This window comes from Bombyx mori, chromosome 12 (assembly GCF_030269925.1).
Source record: "Bombyx mori chromosome 12, ASM3026992v2".
Lineage (NCBI taxonomy): Eukaryota > Metazoa > Arthropoda > Insecta > Lepidoptera > Bombycidae > Bombyx > Bombyx mori.
In genome coordinates this window covers 12,301,535-12,324,613 of record NC_085118.1, presented here as the reverse complement: position 1 = coordinate 12,324,613, position 23,079 = coordinate 12,301,535, and the positions used below count along the sequence as shown (strand labels likewise).

The window sequence follows — 23,079 nt, the reverse complement described above, 5'->3', positions numbered from 1 at the left end:
GTAGATACATAAAGCATAGATAATACACATAAACTATTTATAGATAAGCAACTCAAGAATTCAACAAAAATGTTTACGGGCGTCAGCCACTAGATGGCTTCATTTCGATTAGTCTCTCATTGCTCCTGTAGATGGTAGTAGCATATTACTTATCCTATATTTGATTTCTAATGAAGGATTTTGTAAATTTTCAGAAACCACAAATTGATAAAGTTTAATCAATTCGCCTATAAAAATAAAGACTTGCATTATTTTTTGTGTTTAGTTATACAATAGTTAAATGCCTTAACAACATACAAGTTTAGCATCCGCTACAAGATGTCGCTAGTTTTCATACAGAAAACATATTTGTCTTAAAGTATCGCAGTTTCCGGGCCCTGGCATAAAGGACAAGCTAAAACTTTGTCAAATAAAACAGTATTTTTAACGCTGTAGACGGGACGACGCGAGCATGGGCAATGAGCAAAACTTTTGGTCTATTTATCTAATGGGATAGTAATAAAAATACATACTTTTAATTTTAAGTCTCCTTTCCTAAAATGCTTTGATTTCACTTTGAAATCGAGCCCCAAACTGGTCGTCTCCAATCCGTCGCTATGAACTTGGTGGGTTGGAGTCAGTAAGGCGGCGGTAGGCGCCGGCTCTCCGTTGATGTACCAAGCCAGCCTGGTGGCGGGCCTGGACCGGCCTGACGTGCAGTTCACCTGCACCCGGTCGCCGATTTGATACCGGATTTTTGATCCAGTTATCGTAGGTCCCTGGTCTGGTAACGCTGTTTGAAAATGTCAATTGGTTACTTAATTATAAAAAAGACTATAATATGTAAGTTGACATGGGTGACATAGGTAGAACCTGAGCATTATGCAATTTTGAGAGTCAATTTTATTGTGTTCAAGTTTTTTAATCGATAACGATGCCTGTTTAATCGATAACAGTGTCGTATAAATAATATAGTGGGTACCTGTGCATATTAATGTTTTTTTAGTGATGAAATTTTTATTCCAAGTCAAAATGTGATTATGCATATAATGGTCAAAAAAGACGATTCTCATACTCTCACTCTCAGAAGATCATATTTAGTTTTGTAATTCCAAATGTATTTAAAAACTTTCATCATTGTACACTAGATTTTCGCAATATTTGGGAATATAAAAAAAAAGACATTTGACTTTTTTTGTAAGAGATTTTGCTGGTTGAATATGGTTTTAAGTAAACACTGTCAACAGTGCTATTTCTCAGAGCAGTAAGTACAGAAAAGTGCCAATATCATTTTTTTTTAAGTTTAAGCCTCATTGAGTATTAAAACCATGGTAAGAAGAAAGTTAGGAAGCGGAAGTACTTGCGTAGAGTAAAATTGGGGATTCGCGGGCGTCGCGAATCGCGGCGCCAAACTCGCTTACTTTGCGCACTCAAACGCTGAGGGCAGACGTGATCGTGTATGTACATCGTATTCATCCATTTCGAATTTAATGCTATTATCCAGATGTGTGATGATTTAAAGAAAGAGCTTATGTAGGCCGAATAAGAGACAATCTAGAAATTATTTTCGGCAAAATACAGCAAACCGGTGGGATTTGCAGAGAACCAAGTTGTAATAAGATCGAGCGAGTATTTCGGATTTTTTTTTTTGTGTCAAATACTCCAATCATGTTGGGAAGCTGACGTGCTGACGATTTTGATAATGTTTTATCACGATAAAGAGATTTTACACAAAATAAATCAATGCTACACGTACTGGCGTGGTAAGCTGTTCAACCACAGAATCTTATTCAACTAATTTTGATATTCCTGAGAAGGATCGTTTCTTGTATATTTGGAGTTCTATGTTGAAGCGTTGCGTACATAGACACAAATGTTTATCAGAAAGATTCTTTATTATTTAACGATACAATAACAAGTATTTTTACTTACATACATACAGTACTCTACGTGATCTTTTTAGCGGGCTACAATTACTCTAATTGCTTTTGTTGATTACCTAACTATAGACTAGACTATCATTTTAGGCACAAATCACATTTGTTGGAAACAATATTTAAGTGAAATTATTTAACATATTGAGTAAAGATAAATTTAAAACACAGCTATGCTCTCACGTTTCCCTCAAGCTTTTATGATAAGATTGTTCTTTCGAATGTGAATATTGAATTGATTTTGAAAATGTAATTTCATAATAGAAATCTGGAAACATCTAAAGTGTCACATAAATATCTTGCGGTACAACACATAAACGACAACACAAAACAACGTAATATGATAAAAATATATTAAAAGTACATAGTTACTTGTAAATTTTGTTGAACAAAATTTAAGAGTGATTGCATAATAATTACAGTTATTTTATTTTTATATTTAAACATCCCTTGCGCATTTGCGAATGATAGACTAAGTACGTACACGGGCCGCGGTGTCGTTCGACATCAAAGGCGTTACTGAAGTGTATGAGTTGTAAAACTGTGATCATTTACTGTGTTTAAAGTACATCTTGTATGCGAAGAGCTCAATGTAAACTAGTACAGACATCAACTAGTACAGAATCAAAACGTTTGATGTCTTTATATAATAAAAATTCTAAATAATAAATTTTCGAACGAGTAAAAAAGAAAATTGATTCACACTGTTGCTAGATAGAACATTAATTAAGTTAATAACAGAATGCGAGATTTAGAAAACTCACCAGTAAGCTTACCATCATTAATGATGAATTAAAGTCTGTATACAATCGTACATAGCCTTGGCTTAGTATGACTAGATTAGATAAATAAATCTCTGGCTGTTAAATCCCTTCCCCTTTTTTATTTCACGGGGTGGGTAGACATGCTGACGGTCTGCTCGTGTAATGGGTTACTGGAACCCATAGACAATATCACGTGATCGTCACCACCCTCCACGACATATAATATTGAAGATTTGTAAAGTTTTACCCCGAAACCTCACCAACTTTTAACCCTTTCTCTCATCTTTCTCTACTATTGGTGACTATATTCACCCGCCACAAAGCGGCCCCTATACACGGTGTGTAACTATAGTAACCAGCTGGGTGTGTGACTATAATAACCGGCTGAAAAATATGCCTGTATACGCTGGGTGATGTACGCACTTTCAGCACGGAGGTCAGTTTCCTGCGAAACACTTTACAGTGAGGCTTGCAGCAGCGAAAGGGAACCCATGAGTACTAAATTATTACGCAAAGTCAGGCGCGTATTTCCTTCAAATTTGGTTTTTTTTAATTGCTTAGATGGGTGGACGTGCTCACAGCCCTCGGTGTTAAGTGGTTACTGGAGCCCATAGACATCTATAAGTTAAATGGGCTACCCACCGTGAGATATAAGTTCTAAGGTCTCAAGTATAGTTACAACGGCTGCCCCACTCTTCAAATCGAAACGCATTACTGCTTCACGGCAGAAATACGCACGGTAGTGGTACCTACCCGTGTGGATTCACAAGAGGTCCTACCACCAGTAAGTTTGAGTTTAACATAACCATTTGAATTTAACCATGAAATTGGAGTTCACTGTAAACCTAAAAAATTGGTTGGAAAATATAGTTTCATGCTGCATCCTCTAGCTTCTATGGTTAGATAATTGACCTCGCGATTTTTTTTATTGCTCTTGTTCTCCACTCCAGTTCTCTACTTCAAACACAAGTTTTAATCGTCTCTCTTGCAACACGCTCCGAGAGAGACCCTACAAGGTAGTAAAATTCATGTTATGTTTTTGGATGGAAGAACCGTGGTTTGTCCCGAGATCTCTGCCGCTTAATCCGGACGAATGGCGATCTCCAGGGCCATTCGTGTAGTACGTTTGCTAAAAACTGCACGAGCACCCTGCGAAGCTCTAACAGCCCAAAGGCTGCAGTTTCGTAACTGCATCTACCCCTGGATTGGAAACGCTAGCTAATAGTTTTGTGCCTTTTAAAGTGTTTGTGTCATTTGATCGGTATGAATTTGATTGATTGATTGAAAATTCTTTATTGCACAAAAATATTGTACAAAGGCGAACTTAACGCCATGCAGGCATTCTCTTCCAGTTAACCCTCGTTGATGAAGTGAAAGATTCAAGAAGTGCTTAGCTGTGATAAAGCTAATAGGTACATGGCGATAATTTAAAGAATTATAGTAGACATGAGAAAAAATAAACACTAGGTTATAATTACATTGCCAAAGATAAATACAAATATACATATGTACATACAAACATACATATGTACATCCAAAAACAAACATAAATACATATGTACATACAAATACATACAAAATACGTACACAGAAACATTTTTATGCAATCAGCTGTGCCTATATTCGATCTATAATCTGTTTTAATTATTGCAATGTGTCGCTTTTCCTACAGTCTATTCCGTAAAAAATTAAAATGGGTTCGTCAAAGACAAGAGTATACCTATATGATCGGTGACATAAAAAGAAATCTACTTAAGCTCCACGTCGTAACATTTACTCTAAAAACATACAATTAACAAATAAAATTGAATAATTAAAAATAGTATCTACAAAAAAATAGAGATGTTAAATTATTCATTGGAGCACAAAGGTAATAGCTATATTCGCTACGCGCTGCCAATAGATTGTTTCTTACTTTCTATTTATGAGATCAAGAACTAGAATGAAGAAGAATGATCATGGTTCTATACTCTTCGCATATACGAGTGTTACTGTGTTACTTATAATATTTGCTATGTGTATGTGCTATAATTCTCATGTTGTATTTGTTATTTTAGTTATGTGTTATTTGTTCTACACACACTTATCACTTTTTATTATTATTCTCATTATCCTGTCGCCGGTCTGCTGGAAGAGATTTCTCAAAGAAATAAGCAGTGCCTTTGTACATAATTTTCCTATTACTCTGTACTGTGTCTTGTTTTCTGTGTGTACATAAATAAATAAATAAAAAATAAACTAATCGATTAGATGTATTTCGTCAAATTAATATAAAGAGTAAGGTTATGTTTTATTGTACACGAAACGAAACAAAAATAGTGATATTTTATGAAGTACATTGAGTGGCTTTATCAATAATACTAATTGGATGAGCACCTTCTTATCTTCAACACAATTTTGAATACAAATTTTACACGTATGTGACGGTGCCTCTTTGGGAGATCCCAAAAAATAATCTTTAGTAATCTATAATCTATAAATTTATACTACATAATTTTATATTTGGATTTCGTGTTCCCGCTTCTCGCGGTATAACACATAAAATTAACAAATATATCTAAATTTCAATTAAAAATGCCTTTGCATTGCTATTGTATCATACCAGAGCTTTCGTTAGCATTAAAATGCCCGCCAGCCGTTCGCAGCTGAGAAATCATTAGGGAACTCTACCACTGGAGAGGAGTAGGACTTGGAGAACAACAACTTCACCGCTACCCCAAAATATCCTTATCGCCTGCGCATCGCGTTGCTTAATATAATAAATGTCTGAATTTTTTTTGGATGGTGCTTTTATTTACTATCGTAGGAAGAAATATTGACAAACATGACACGTGTTTTATTTTTAGAATTACGTAGAGCTCACCTCGTAGCAAAGAAATGTGATCTGATTTGAACATCATAACATGCGAAGCGAGTTTACAGTTTCTCTTTGTTTTTCGATATTTTTTAATTATTGTTGGAATCTAAATAGATGGAGAAAATAAACAAATTATAGAAATTATAGGTTTTGAACGTATAAAATATATATATTTTGTATTTCTCGCTTTGTTATTTTATTTAACTTTTTTGTGTACATAGTTTCCTTATTTTTTTAGTTTATTTGTTGAATAAATATTATTTGAGAATTAAAAATACAATCGTTACATTTGATAATATCTACAGGCCATATCGATTATGCGTACTTTTGACACATGAAAACAACACATTTGCCAGAAGTCACGACAGTTCATAGCAAAAATGTATTTAGTGCTCACAAAATAAGGCAGGTTTTCTTGCGTGCAAACTATTGCGCGTGAAATGTGAATTCACTTAATTACTCAGTTCCCAGTTTCATGTAATTTACTAATGTGTCCATCAAATTCAATTCGACGTTGGTTTTTGCATTGTCGTGTAATGTTTTGTTCATAATAGTTTTTGTAACCTTCGCAAACAATTTACTAATTTCACAAAAAGGTTCCTGCGCTTTCCAAGTTATTACCTAGTTAAATGGTAGGTAGCAAATGAAAAAGGTGAATTTGCAACAAATTATTTTAGTGTAAAAGATTTTTTTTTATTATTATATTCGCACAGCTGAATAAAAATATGCACACATAAACATTGAACTAATTCAGAAGAAAAAAAAAGAAAAAACATTATAGAATTCACCCTTTTGGGTGTGAACACATCTTGCTTAAGAGCGTTTGTGGATAAGATGAAAATATCGATAACTAATTTCTAGATTCTCTAGATTTAAACCCTTGAATGTTTACCAATTGCGAGCGGTTGCGTATGTACGACTCGCACCATCTATGTAACGATCCATGGATACCCAGTTCTGATTAACTAAGTCAAACTCCTTTCTGAATTTAGTGTAGACAGAGTGCACCTCGCCACGTCCGTCCATAGTGTCAATTATATCAGAAACATAACTAGCTAAGTTAGTATTTGTCGATTTGGAAGGCAGAAAGACGTGTTGATTTGTGTCTACACTCGTAGATTGCTTGAAATGAGTTATCAGTTTTTAATTAACTATGGCTTCCAGTGCCTTGCCAAACCCAGACAGTATGGAGACAGGTCGATATTGGGCAATATCATCCAGCCTTCCATGCTTGTGGATCGGGGCTAAATGCGCTAATTTCGACTGAGTGGGGTTTTTTTATTCATTGCTTAGATGGATGGACGAGCTCACAGCCCACCTGATGTTAAGTGGTTACTGGAACCCATAGACATCTACAACGTAAATGCGCCACCCACCTCGAGATATAAGTTCTAATGTCTCAGTATAGTTACAACGGCTACCCCACCCTTCAAGCTAAAACGCGTTACTGTTTCACGGCAGAAATAGGCATTGTAGGAAAATAAAATAACGGTTAAATCACAGCTTATGCAAGCAGTCTACAGCACGAAGATGCGACCATTTCGTGTTCAAACAAACTTGTAATTCTTCTCCTTGGCAGCTAATCTAGTAGCGGCATGAAGTTTTCTATTTTCAGGTGACAAGTGTTCAGTAACATAAACAGGCCGCTGTTCACCAGGAAGTTAAATATGGGAAGTGCTAAGTTTATTATCACTGTGCTTGTCTTTATTAAAAATTTAAACGGAACCAAGGACGTTGTCTCGAGTACTACGAGAACAGTTTAACTTCCCTACAATATTTTTCGGACGATTCGAATTGGTATTTTGCTTAGTAACTCTGTGGAATGCCAGAATATCAGTTTCTTGTTAATTACAGGAGACCGTTTTTCCAATTTTTTTAACTATAGACATTAAGTTTTCATTTCTGGAATCCCCTGAATTTCGACATTCGATTGTCTTGCGAACTGCTCCATATACGTTATTAATACGCATTTATTAGCTTCAGACGTATGTTAGTTAGTATGTAACGGAATCTTTGAACATGATTTTGACCCCCTCCAAAACGTCGGATTAACTCGAAATTTGGTATTCTTATTAAAGGCCGATGAAAATTCAATATTTAAAAAAAATTGAAATTCAACTTAAAAATGAAAAATAAATAATTGTTTAAAAAAACTAACAAAAAATACGCTTTTGTAGAAAATCAAACTAAAAAGAAAATAAATTTGAATTAAAAATAGTGTAAGAAAAAAATATTTTATTGTAAAAAAAGCGTGTAGTCAATCTTGTTGATAAGTTTACGTTAAACCATGCCGCTAATTCCTGGGTAGTTTGGCTCGGATCGGCTTCCATCATCTCTTTCAATTCATTGTAATTCACATAGGCGGTCTTCCACGTGGTTCGTTCTTCAAATCAAAATTTCCATCACGAAAGCGTTTAAATAAAAATCGCACGGTGCGTTCATTAGCAGTCTCCTCTCCAACAACATTACAACATTGATATTGCGAGCTGTTTCTGCAGCGTTAGTTCCGCGTCGGAACTTCTAATCAAAAATGACTCGAATTTTCGAAGTATCCATCTTTTTAAGCTGAATAGAAACAGCAACTGAAAGTCGATAGTCAAATGTTGCACTTTTTAAAAAAAGAAGAACCTCATAGGTAGCATTTGAAAAAAGTTTCACTCAAAAAACTCAAACCATGAATGTCTATTCGAAGTACCTATTACAATAAAACGGCAATTTCATACTTTAACCTCTATTAAGTATGAATACCAGTCTTTAGTTTACAAGATCTTGTATCATTTGTTTTTGAATATTTATTTGTATGCTATATTATAATAACTATGAAAACACTTTTGATAGTCTTCTGATAGTAGCCTTATACACTTTCGATAACTTATTATGAATAGGGACTATTTTTATTCAACACAATAAACAAAGCCTTATGCTAAATGCATAGACACAGCCCACTGAGTTTCTCGTCGGATCTGCTCAGTAGGTCGCGTTTTCGATCCGGTGGTAGATTCTGCAAAGCGCTGGTCTTGCTAGAGCCAGTGTTAGCAACACTCCCGGCTTAAGCCCCGTGAGCTCACCTACACGTCAAGGAGAAGCTGAAATAGTCTCTCAAGGCTATCAGCATAGGTAGGAGAAAAAAAATTGCAAGATAATGTCCTTATTAAGATGCTGGTGGTAGGACCTCTTGTGAGTCCACGCGGGTAGGTACCACCACCCTGCTTATTTTTGCCGTGAAGCAGTAATGCGTTTCGGTTTGAAGGGTGGGGCAGCCGTTGTAACTATACTGAGATCTTAGAGCTTATATCTCAAGGTGGGTGGCGCATTTACGTTGTAAATGTTCACCCATCCAAGCCATAAAAAAAGTTCCCATTCCAAATAAATTTACTCAAACGAGCATACGGCCCGCCTGATGGTGAGTGGTTACCGTCGCCCATGGACTTTAGCAATGCCAGGGGCAGAGCCAAGCCGCTGCCTACAATTGCCCAAAACTGCGATCAATAATATGAAAGACAAACAATATTAATCTATTTTCAATTCGACCACAGACTTTAAACAATAATAAAAGTTTCCTAATTCACAGTAAACAAAGAGTATATTTTTATGTATGTGTTGTGTCAAATACATGGTAATGTGTGTAATGTATTCTTTATTGATTTAAAGTACTATTTTTAAAAAATATTAGCATTGTGCACTCCCTCTATATTATTATATTCTCTATAAGTGTGAGAAATTTCATACTCCTCCGTCCGCGCAATTTTCGTAAAAAGGGGCACAAAGTTTTTGCTTCACGTATTAATATATACTAGATTATGACCTTGTATATGGTTTTTTTTTGATAACGCCATCTTGTTGTGTCTTTAAAGCGGTTAGTTGCCCTCAATTAAGAAAAATAGTATTATTATTCGCCAATAGATGTCGGGAAGAGTTGATTATTGAAAACACGATTAAAGCAACATTTTCTGAAAGTAAATCGTAGCTAGATCGATTTATCGCCCCCGAAATCCCCTGTATACTAAATTTTATGAAAATTGTTGGAACCGTTTCCGAGATTCAAATTATATATATATATATTAATATACAAGAATTGCTCGTTTAAAGGTGTAAGATAGATAAGTCGTTTATTCCAAAATCGCCAGACACCGTGAACTTACCTACGATGATCATATCAGCGTGGTCGGACACTGTCGGGAAGAGCGGCCGTTCCCCGGACACCTCGCAGCGGTAGCGCCCGCCCGTTTCCAGGATGGCCGGGGCGAGAGTCACGTTCGCGCCATTCGTGCTCGACTTCTACAAAACGGAAGCCAATTTAGATTTCATTTCTACGATCACGTGAGATTTGTTACTTTCAATTATATTTTCAGTGATATTATGGTCAACTATTGAAATTGTATGTACATCTTTATTAAAATATTTTTAAGAAATCACTGTTACTAACTTTAATATGGATTAATATTATCTGAAATAAATGAATTTAATACTAATAATAATATGTATATTTACTGGGTGTCTGGATAATGTTCTAGAAGTTAGGCTTCGAATGTGTTTCATTGATTTAATAATTTTGGTTTTGTGATAGATATTGGTTTCTGCTTATGTTTATTTAATATAGTTTGATTTAAAATACACTCAACATGAAAATGATTTTTTAGCTCTCTAGGTTTTAGCAGATGAGGCATAGTTGGTCAATACATTCCCAGTAACAAAAACAGGCACAGTTCTATTTTGCTTAGATTGTGAAGAATTAGTAATATTCAGTTACCACAGACGGTAGTCTAGTAATACTTCAAGCTGCATAGAATTTCAGGTATTGCTTTCTATCGAATCAAAAATAGAACACAATACAATCCTAAGTATTGTTAATACCAACGGCAACACAAAAATTACAATTATTTAAATCTTTCGAGTGACGCAAATTTTCTGTAAATAATAATAATGGTATCGCGATTATTACGTAAAAATACAGCCCTTGTTAGAATTTTGCCACAACTTAGCCGTTAATAAAAGAAAGTAGAAATGAGTCCCCACGCGAGAGCCGGTCTGTTTACACCTGCGCCTCTTCACAACGCAATATCCGGTCCAGTTTTATATTGTTTCCTCTCGAGAGACCTAAGCAAACTCCACTTTCAACCGGATTAATCCAATTAAACGTATCCTACTCAAAAACTTCCTAATTATCAGTTTAGCTCGAGTATTTGTACATTCGTCGAAGAATAAACAAGATCCCCACAGGAAAAACGGGAGTATTCGGTTCGGCAATCACAGAAATTTTGGTAGCGACATCTGAGATCCACTATCGAGTTTAAGCCTAAACCTGACAAAGCCGTTCGGATGACTTCTTCCACAAAATTCTAATAAGTAAATAAAAAAGCATGACTTTTGCCGGGGTGAAACAATAACGGATATCCAATTAATCTGCTTATTATTACAAATAAATAGTTCCAGTGTCTCTATAATAATATGTAATATCAATATATCAGTTTTTTACTAATCGGAATGCATAATTGCTTCGCCGCAAATAAACGCCTCGCGTTACACGTGAATCTAATCTGATGTCAGTCTTGTGGTGTCAGTGAACATAGGGGAATAGTAATATTAAGAAATGTAGTATAGCTGATCTCATTCTATGCCATTTACGACGAATTTCTTTCTTTCGTGCTTATAGTTGACTGTCGATCAATAAACTATACTGCGGTATAACTATTCAATATTATTTTGATACTTTCGCACAAAAATACTATAACAAGACTATATTATTATGAATTTGGTGGCAAAAACATCCTGATGTTGTGTGTGGGCTTAATAAAAACAAAATTGTTTTAGATCTAATCTCTACTCAGGCAGGGAAACTATATTTATAAATAATTCAACTCACTTCAACATCGACTCCCGGGAGAGGGAATTTTCTTCGTGGCTCTTGATCTCGTGGCACGTGTCTGAAGAATTCCTTTCCGTCTTTATACCATTTGACGGAATAAAGGATGTCGGCCGGGCCGAGTTGCCATCTACAGGAAAGTTCAGCTCGGGTGCCAAGTGGGACATGCGCCGGGACCCGTAGCTCTAATAGTTCGAGGCTTGTCACGCCGTAATCTGGAGACAATTCGGATCGTGACAAAAGACTTACTTTTAATTTTTATAAGTTTTTTTTTGGAACGAAGTTCCTTATGGGACGATGCGGAGACGTACCCTAACCGGGAAAAAACGTCCGTAACGTAAGATTTTTATTAGTAATGTACACAGTGTACGACTTATCATTGTAATAACGTACAAAAAATAACCTATTTTTTTATCATTCAATGACCACGATCTCAGAGCGTTCGTTTACGCAATACACTAATTCTTATGCAAATAATCGTGATCAGTTTGCACGTTACCGAATGACCGTGGGTTGTTACGAAACCTCCAGTTTTATTTTCTTTATACCTCGAATAGGACTTAAAATTAATATTTTTATAATAAGGAACTTCGTTCCTATCCGATGTCTCACGACACCACACATCTTTTTTATCGATAAAACCTCAGATGAAATATGTTACAGACAATTTTATTTGATATTTAACTTTTCGTTGTACAAAGTTAATGAGTAAAGTCTAGTCATTATTATTTATTGGGTATTTGCTCAGTCAATAATAACTAGTATATTATTTATGTTTTATTACTCAAATAGCGTATGTACATCAAGAGACATTTGTATACATAAACGTAATATCAATTTTCTAAGCTGACATTTTCAATAAAACACACCACATCGAGTAAGTAGGTTCGTTCGAGTATTTTTATTTGGTTGTAGGTAGCGTGTTATGAAGGCAAAAATCCATTAAATGGCACGTCAAATAATTTCCCATGTGACGCTCGCTCGCGGCCCGTAAAAGAGCACTATTGCCCTCGCCCAGCGGTGGATAATATTACTTTACGACCCGCGAGGCGAAACTCAAATGTAAGTAAATTGGCGAATAAAGACAACGATCCCGCAAAACTTTTACACATCATTCCTATAAAACAAATAATCGTCAATACAGCTTACGGGAACTAGGGATTAATATTTTAAACCGATATCATTGTAATGGAACTCGCTTTTGTCATATTATGCAAGAATTATTGGTCGTGTTTTTTTTTTTTTTAAATATAAACTAGAAATATATTTGATCTAATATTTGAAACTTTTTTACTAGTTTAGGGAAGAAAAGCAGGGCTTTGGGGCACATGGTGGTAGCCCATGATTATTAATTACAAAAAGTAGACATAATTGAAAGTTTCCGACAGAAAAGTGAATGAGATTTTTTTTTATTTAAAACTAGTGGTCCGCCGGTAGTCGAAATTCGACTATAATTAATTGAAATTATAAGTTTGTATATACACTATTATGATTCTATTGTTAAAGACTATTATTATACTTCTTCACAGATTTCGCTAAGACTACACTTTAGATGAATATTAACAAAGCCAAACAATATTTAATCTGTTCTCAATTTGACCACAGACTACAATATGTAAGAAAAGTTTGACAATAAACAAATAGTATACATGCGTGTGTGTGTCAAATACACGGTATGTAGTGTGTGTAATGTTTTATTTATTGATTTAATGTATTTTTTATGCATCATTTAAAAAAAAAATTAACATTCTACACTTTTTCTCTATATTCTCTATAAGTGGGGGACATACTCCTCCGTCCGCGCATTTTTTTTAAAAAGGAGTCCAATTTTTTTGCTTCACGTATACAGACAACGTTTTGACGCTTCAGCCAACGAAATTGTAAATTCTACTAATAAATCGTTTGTCTACATATAAGTCGGGTCGTGGGCCTCTACTGTCAGACTGTAATCTCAAGCACGCAGCCCTCAATACAGCCAGACTGAGCACTTGTGTTAAGACGGAAATGGCGCTAAGTGATGTGTCAGCGACGGCACCAGCCGAGAGCTATCCTCAGATAGTGCACGTTGCAGACTATTCAATGATCCAACCTCGCAGTCAAACGATGTAAAAAAATTAAATATTTTCCACTTTTTTGTTCGGAAATGTACGTAATATGTTTTTTGCGTTGTGTTTAGCGTAGCTTTAATTTCTTCTAATCGATTTGAGTTTTTTAAATTAATACACAATAATTATTTCGTAATTTTGGAATGATAATAAGAACATTAATTTTATCTTTCGTAATATATGAAATAATAATTTAATAAGAAAATTTTGCACTGTTTTTTCAGCTTGAAGGGTGGGGCAACCGTTGTAACTATACTGAGACCTTAGAACCATTTACGTTGTAGATGACTATGGCCTCCGGTAACCACTTAACACCAGGTGGGCTGTGAGCTCATCCACCATCTCAGCAATAAAAAATAATAATAAAAAAAACAGCCAACTCACTACTTTAGTTCGAAGTTTAAACTCGAGTATGACGTTTAAATTAAAATTAAATTTGAAAAAGTCGCCTAGATCGGTCAAACAGTTAATATCACACAGTTCACTGTCTACAGCTACACCGCAACCGCTTCCGACGTTCACCAGTTTAACAAATTGACTACGTGGCGGCTACGCTCCGACATCGAACAAATTGCCGAGAAGCTGTTGAGCATACAATCACCGGATATTTGAGAAAAATAGTTATTTACCTGTTTGTTCCTTTGATCTCACTTGGCGAACAATATTACATGACATGGGCATGGGCATTCGAGTATTTGTTACAAAATTCATATAAAATTAATTAAAAAAAAAGGTTGTCCTGTATATAAACTCATAAGGGAATGCAGAAATTAAAATCACAATCACACATTAAAATTCCGATTTCTCACAAAACAGACTTCATATTTCCACGCCGTCATCGTTTTTGATTCCAGATAACATTTCATGGTCATGGCAGGTCTATCTAAACTACATACCTTTTCGGGCTAATTAAATTTACTACAAAAACTGTAGGGTTGCGAAAAAAATATTTTCAGTTTTCAAGTAAAAAAAATAAAGGGTAAAAAATTCTTTCCGGGAATTCCCCCAATAATAATAAAAGATAGCTTCACTTTTAAATGATGTCGCGGGAATGGAATGTTACAAGAATAAAGATAAATTATGCCAAATATTAATTATATGTTTTGACAAAGAATTTTATTATCTTGGGTTAAAGATATTCTTTATTCTCAAAAGAATTACATAAATTCACTTAAATGAGAACATTAAAATAGTTATAATTAATTCAGATCGTGCAGTACATGACAATAATTTATAGTAACAACATGCGGTGCTTAACAACACCTTAGGTAACAACTTAGGTTATCTAAAACTATTATCCGATTAAAACATGCGTCGCGGGCCGCTTGAAAAGAAGCCGCGGGCCATTGTCTGAACAGCCCTATTTTAAAGCTTTAAAAGCTAAAAACACGTGTACTATTTCCTTTTACTTAAACTAACATCATTATCGAATAACTAAAGTAGCAAAAAAACAAAAAAACCGCATCGCAAATATTTCTAATTCATATGATGTTTATTTAATGTATTGTACTGTTTGTTTGTTTTTAGAAAACAGAATAATTCCATTTGTTTATGAGTCAATAAATTAAAAACGATCTTTGTTACCACGCGTTCCCCTGCTGCTATAAAGGTGCCATAAAACGCTTCGCAGACTTTCATAAGAAACGGCTCAACGTATTAATATGAAACGTATTTTTATGTGTTAATATCTAATGGACATTTTATCCCAATAAATGTCTTGATACTGTAATGTTTATTTAATAATTTAACAGACAGATCTATGCTTTTGAGAAATGTTGAAGAGTTTTATAATGCTCAAATAGTTTAAACCATCAGATCATTTGGTAAATTATTAACTAAAATTTCGATGATACTTTAATGATAGCGAATATGAAATTAATTCATGAATTTTACTTAATTACTGATCTTCTCTTATTATTAATATTTTCTTATTGGTGAAAAAGTACATCGATTTCGCAGTGCGCGTTGTCTAAAGTGGGTACCGAATTCCATCGACACCGTAAAAATTTAGCAATGAGACAAGCCGGTATGGTCTCGCAAACAAATCTAAATGATTTCATTCAAATTAGGTGTCATCGAACCGAAATTGTTCAATGTTCAAACATGCCATTTCTACCACCGGTTTCAAAATATACGAAAACTCAGCACTTTTATGGCCATTCATTAAAAAGGCTAAGTTTTTATTTATTTCTATTAACCAATTAAAAGAAAATCATTATAACAATTTTAGATATTCAATAAATTACAAAGTAAATAATAAATTGAAACACTCTGGAGGGTAAATCTCGTTCTCAGATCGTGTTGTCCGTTAGTTCATTATTAGCGTAATAATATACTTTACTGCACTAACGTGCCTCGCCAGTTTTATTAGCTTGGCCAATAACTGAATAATGGAATCTTGTTGTAAATGCACACCTTTACATAGCCCCTAAAAGAGCTACTTAGTTTACGCATTTGGAATGCTCGACAAGACAAACTTATACATTTTCCTAGTAATAAAATTGTGTAAATAAGAAACATTTGATTATGATATGATGATATGATGAACAAGAATTACAATGACTCCAGCACTAAATATTGCTTTGCGGCACTCAATGGGAAATGATACCTAGTCGTGTGGGCTTGCATATGCCTTACTATAAGTACTTAAAAGAGACTAGGTACCTATAACTTAGGAGATATGTTAGGAAATTTAATAAGAATATTCCAGCTACGAACGTTTAGTGCGACAGAGTAGGAGAAATTTGTTGTTGGATGTTTTCCGGCGTGTTTTGATTAATAAAAAAATATTGCGTGTTTTTCATTAGTGTACGCAGCCAAGCAACGGGCCTAAATGCATTATCAACTTACTAATAGGGTAATAGCCAAACCAAAAATATCAAAGATAATGATGAATATTTTATTTTTATATTTGTAATCCAATGATTTAAAACTAAATATCCTCGTAACTCGTAGCAATTATCTCACTTCAATATGAATACACATAAATCATGAGGTCAAATGTGTCTAATCGTTTTGTATTATTGTATAATCTATCGTGAGCCGTGTGTTTTGACCACAAATAACGTCACAAACGTTGCATTCGGCAGATTCTAAGAGTTTTCGCGGCTACTTGAGTAGAAATGAATTTCGATTTAATGTTGAAACTATTTAAAACTGATCTATACTAATTAGATCGTGAGATTATCTATACACCTAAAATATTAACATGGCATAAATGTAAAATAATCTCTATAATATAATAATAAAATTAACCTATTAAAATAGCTTTATTTGTTTACACAAATAATTTAGATAGAGTTTAATTAATTTAGTATTTTGTAAAAGTGTAGTAAGCAAATACCGCAATTTATTAATCTTTTATTTTAAAACCACACAAGTACATAACTAGATGAATGCAATTGAATGTAACGTTGGAACATTTTTATGTGTTCCCGAAAACGCGGTGCAAAACATAAATAAAAGAGAAGAACGCTTCCTGACAAGTGATCCTTTGACAATTGACGTTAAGTTCCATTCCGGCGCGTTTAATATAGCAAATTTAATAATATTACTAAGTAGTCATAATAAATCTACTACTCATGTAATTTAATCTCCTTCTAATGTGAACCCAAAAGCGCAACAGCCTCCTCCACAGAATCCCATCTCATTATTTCTTGGATTCTTTGGGATTTTCTAAAATATCATATATATAAAATTCTCGTGTCACAATGTTAGTTACCTCACTACCCTGAAACGGTTTGACCGATTTTTATGAAATTTTATATGCATGTTCAGTAGGTTTGAGAATCGGCTACCATCTATTTTTCATACCCATAAGTGATAAGGGTTGTCCACCTCAAGCATTTATTTTTAATTTTTTGGATAATTTTTTTTGTTCTTATGTGGTTGAATGAAGTTTTCTTATTTTTATATTCCCTAACCGTTCACAGCGCTACATGCCTCTTTCACTCATTTACCACATCCTTACACACATATAAGTTAATTTTTTTTTCTACCCTAGGAATTCCATAAAAGTCTTATATATGGCAAAACAACGTTTGCCAGGTCCGCTAGTAGTCATATATAATTAGTTCAAATTCGATCTTGCGCGCTCTTTAAATCGTAGAGACGAAAGTTGCATTGGCCCATAAGCCATTTAGTTGTACATTTGAATTGCGAATATTGCACGAAATGTTCTAGCCACGTAACGTTTTGTTTCACCAAGTCACGTTTGCTTTAATCGGTAACAGTGTCGGCTCTTCCTTTGTTCAACAAACGCACTATATATATTTAAGATCGAATTTCTGAGCATAGGTAGGAAAAAAAAAAAACGTGGTAACGCTCTGCAACACTACCGATATTTTCTATTAAACATTTGTTACGTGCACGAAGCAGGTTTTAACAAACAACATTTTTTATTTTCCGAATATGAATTTTATTTGGCTTCCATTCGAAATAACGGGAGCGAATTGATTGAAATTTGATTATTGGATAGACGGGACTTTTTTTGCAGTTAAGTCCAAACAAACAAAATTTTCAATGCTCGTAGTGCATTTAAAGTAAACAAAAAATATAAAATTGAAACATTATTTATTTCAATTACTCAAAGAACTTCAAAATGTAATTTTCGAGTACTTTGTTACCTAAATTAGGAGTTTGCAACCAGGGTTTTAATGTATTTATTAACGCAAAGGCTTGTATGTGGTAGATTTGACAATAGCCAATGTTGTCATGTTCATGAATCAATCTGATCTTGTTATTACTGGGGGTAGGACCTCTTGTGAGTCCGCACGGGTAGATACCACCACCCTGCCTATTTCCGCCGTGAAGCAGTAATGCGTTTCGGTTTGAAGGGTGGGGCAGCGTTGTAACTATACTTGAGACCTTAGAACTTATATCTCAAGGTGGGTGGCACATTTACGTTGTAGATGTCTATGGGTTCCAGTAACCACTTAACGCCAGGTGGACTGTGAATTCGTCTACCCACGTAAGCAAAAAGAAAAGATCTTTTAAAATTTAGATGTAGATTTCGCTTACATCCTCTCCTCCTCTCTATCACAAAAAATGCGACATTAAACCGTGAAACTAGTTTTAACTATAACTTTTAATATGTTTTAACAGCTATTCTGACCGCATCAAAATTTCTACCTTGTATGACTGTAGCTTTACTAGCTAGCTCTAGCTCTAGATTCTTCTACTGGAAAATAATCATACTACCCTACGAAGACTGGGAAGGCGATAAACATCTCTCTTCATCTCTGAAAGTCAGAAAACGAGCCACGGATGTATTATTTCGTTTGCCTATTTTTCAGTCGTATTAAACATTTCAACCTTTACCCTGAATACGAAATGATTCTTGGTACCAGGTGCACCGACCGATATATTGTTTGAATGTAACACACCGCACTATCTGGGATTGGTATTGTGATAGAAACACCATTTCAGAAATTTGTATTTTTATAGCCTATGTGGGCTGAGTAATTAAAATCTAACCTAGTCTAACCAAAACATGATTAGACTGATCAATATACAGGGTGTCCCAGAAAGAATGGATAATCTTGAAACACCTCATAGTAGAGCTAACTATTGGGAACTCAAAAAAAATAATCTAACGTAGTACCTAAATTACGTATTTTAAAAAAAAGTTGATATTTAGTGATAGTGTGTCTCCCACGTGATTCATTCTTCAAATCAAAATTTCCATCACGAAAGCGCTTAAACCAAATTAGCACGGTGCGTTCATTAGCAGTCCCCTCTCCAATCGCCACATTGATATTGCGAGCTGTTTCTGCAGCGGTAGTTCCGCGTCGGAATTCGTATTCAAAAATCACTCGAATTTTCGAAGTATCCAGCTTTCTTGTCTAAGCTGAATAAATAAAAACAACTGAAAGTCGATAATCGAATGTTGCACATTTTTTAAAAGAAGAACCTCATAGGTACCATTTGAAAAAAGTTTCACTCAAAAATCTCGAACCATGAAGGTTCTATGTCAATAAACCTATTACAATAAAACGGCAATTTCATACTTTAACTCCTATTATTAAATTTAAATGCGTGTGAAAACGTAGCGTTCATCTTAATCATTCAGTGAAACGATTCACTTACTTCATTAATACACATATATGCGTGTTTCGTAATTCTTTATTGCGTTATTTGGACGTACGAACTCATGATCTACCTGGTGTTACAGGATTATTAGCATCTGTAAGCATCATAGCGTGAGTGCTACCTCCTACCTGGAGACACGAGGCTGTCTCACGGCTTCGTGGCACTGGTGTGGGATCACAGCACGCTATACCACGAATACATTCAAATCTAAGTATAGGTTTGGGTCGAAAGCTTAAAAACCTATTTTTTAAATACCTCCACTGCTTGCCTAGAGCAAATCTGCCCACACAACATTTAAGAAAAATAAAATCACTCATGTTTAACGTAATTCTATACCATAGGTTCATTTAACAATAGCGAAAATCGTAATTCGCCCACACAACAATTAAGTAGGTAGCGTCTCAGATTTCTTTGAATCCATCTTTAATAAAGTCTGAATTTTATTTATTCTCTGATGCGCAGTCTTTATCAAAAATCGTAACTACAATTGTCATGAAAATTAACCTCACTAAAATAAGTGCTTAAATTTGTTGTAGAAAATTGGTTTCCCTTAATGCTTAAATCATCAGTTCAGGTTTGTGTCAGCAAAATTTTGCTTATATTAGTCTTATTATTTCCAAATGATTTCTCATGAGTACCTAATGATTGTCCAGTTATTTAAAATAAAAATGAAATTAGTACAAAGTTTTTCATAAAACATAGATCATTAGCCTTGTTCGAAATAAAAACTACAAAGCAGAAGAAAATGTTGCTTCAAAGAAATGGTATTTAAGTTTAATACCCTGGAAGGTATTTCAATTACGCTGGTTTATTTTAAAAAACAGTATAGTCTTTTTTGACCAACGAGACTACTTAGATAAATATAAATTATTTTTAGTTTAAGAATATAAAATATATTTTTCATTATTGTTTGAAATAGTAAAAACAATTTTTGTAAATGTGAAAGCGTATTTATTGGCTTGTCCTTCATTAAAAATCGTGTAAGAAGATAATGTGTGGACAGAAAGTAGTCATTCCCTACATATTACATTGAAACCAGACGCGTTTCACCAAAATAACTTAAAGGTTACTTAGTTTTGAACAAGTTTTTTTTTTGTTGTTGCTTACATGGGTGGACGAGCTCACAGCCCACCTGATGTTAATTGGTTACTGGAGCCCATAGACATCTACAACATAAATGCGCCACCCACCTTGAGATATAAGTTCTAAGGTCTCAAGTATAGTTGGAATGGCTGCCCTACCCTTCAAACCGAAACGCATTACTGCTTCACGGCAGAAATAGGCAGGGTGGTGGTACCTACCCGTGCGGACTCACAAGAGGTCCTACCACCAGTAAAATTTTAAGCATGATTGAATTTTAAAGGCCTATTTGTCGAAGGATCTACATTGATAATGACAAATGGAGAGAATCGATAGACACAGTTATTATATGAAAAACTCAAAATTCTTGGTCTGGATTTAGAATTCGTTTCATAAGTTGAATTATTTTTACGATAGCGATTTACGATAGATAGATAGTTATTCAGTCAGATATCAACTTCTAAATTATGCTCGTCTAGATTTACTTTTATATGGATTTCTTTATGGACACTTCTGCATATAATACAGAAACCAGCGCACACTGCACAAGCCAAGTTGCAACGAAGTGCTTGCATAATTTATTTCGACTTCTTCGCTGAACTACACAACTTTTAAATATGGTAAACAAATACGAGTATTTTCAAATATTATGACTAGAGTTCTGCCTTCCCCCACTGAAAGTGCTCCAATATAAAATAATCAGTTGTAAAATTCAATATCTATCTTTTATGTTACAAAAGAAAATTCTAGATAACTAAAAAGTAGCCGAATCTACGAAGCACGGACATTAAGTACGAGAAAATGATAATACTTTTGCCACTAGGTTATTATGATTATCGAGACTTACTTCTTCGTAACCGTTCGTTAACTCTTCATAATTAATCAACTGTTTTAGACGAGTTCTGTTCCTCTAAAAGTGTAATCTTCTTTATATATAAAAATGAATTGCTGTTCGTTAGTCTCGCTAAAACTCGAGAATGGCTGGACCGATTTGGCTAATTTTGGTCTTGAATTATTTGTGGAAGTCCAGAGAAGGTTTAAAAGGTAGATAAATACGAAAAATGTTCGGAATTAAATAAAAATAACAATTTTGTTTTTCCTTTGATGTGTCCCCCGTCGGACGGATTTCTTTTGTTTGTTTTAAGTTTATTTTATACAAAAGTTTAGGTCTTTTATTTATCGATTGAGGCACTACGAAGTCTGCCGGGTCAGCTAGTCTCTACTTATATATAAAACTGAATTGCTGTTCGTTAGTCTCGCTAAAACTCGAGAGCCGCTGGACCGATTTGGTTGATTTTGGTCTTAAACAATTTGTGGAAGTCCAGAGAAGGTTTAGTCTCTTTAATATTTTACATTTTAATTCTTTCTTAAATAGTTTCATTCGCTCATATGTTAGTATGGTGCAAATCGCGCCAATCACGAGCTTGGCTCTTCAGCACACGAGTCACGCGATTCGAGATAGGGTTGCCGAACGTAAGCCGGTTCTCAGAAACGTATTCAATTTAAAACCTTACTGACGTTTAGGTATCGTTGGCAAACGAGAGCAGGCGATTCAACCTCAATTACCATTCATGCCGTTGCGCCAGAAGAACTAACATGATTAATGCGGTTTAATGTTGTCAATTTATTAGCTGGATAAAAATCTCTAACGACACCATACTTAATAACAACTTAAAGTTTTGTGATGCATACAATGGTGGGGCATCTTGTAAACTCGCTCGAGTAGGCTTATTTAATTAAGCATAAGCATTACTACCTTCCGGTTCGAAGGGTCGGCAGCCGTTTTACTAGAAAACTGAAATTTGGAGCTCTGGTAAGTGGCGGTATTTACATTGTGTGATACATTGATGTCTATGGACTCCGCAACCATTAAACACCAGGTGGGCCGTGAACTCGTTCACTCATATAAGCAATAAAAAAACTCTGTCGACATTCCAATTAATTACTTGAATAATTATGTTTCAATTTACCTATCGATTGAGATTTTTTTTTAAATTGCCCTTTAGGCAGACGAGCACACGAACCACCTCATGGTGAGTGGTTACCGTCGTTCATGGACGTCAGCAATGCCAGGGGCAGAGCCAAGCCGCTGCCTACCGCTTAGTACTCTCCATAGGCCTCGTTTGAAGCAGGACATGTCATAGCACGCGGGAAACACCGTGGAGGGGAGCTCATTCCAAAGCCGGATGGTACGTGGCAAAAAAGATCTCTGGAAACGCACTGTGGATGACCGCAGTGGCTCCAGGTAGTATGGGTGAACTCTACTCCAATGGCGGGCGGTGCGATGATAAAAACGAGATGATGGTATCATCTCAAACATTTCCTCAGAGGACACACACATTTTCGAATTATGTAATTTTTTGTACTTAGTTATTTTTAAAAGCCAGTTAGTTGGGAGATCAAAATA

The 23,079-nt window shown here is 34.9% G+C and overlaps 1 protein-coding gene across 2 annotated transcripts in view; it reads right to left on the bottom strand.

Annotated features, from left to right (window-relative positions):
* The window catches only part of LOC101735873 (uncharacterized), a 140,082-nt gene that overhangs the window by 8,262 nt on the left and 108,741 nt on the right, over nucleotides 1-23,079 (bottom strand). For both annotated transcript variants that reach the window (XM_004926515.5, XM_038014439.2), the window contains 3 exons: nucleotides 11,398-11,612; nucleotides 9,677-9,812; nucleotides 513-772 (listed from right to left, as the gene is read on the bottom strand). In XM_004926515.5, the coding sequence (XP_004926572.1) occupies nucleotides 513-772; nucleotides 9,677-9,812; nucleotides 11,398-11,612 (611 nt within the window). The remainder of the gene's footprint in view (nucleotides 1-512; nucleotides 773-9,676; nucleotides 9,813-11,397; nucleotides 11,613-23,079) is intronic.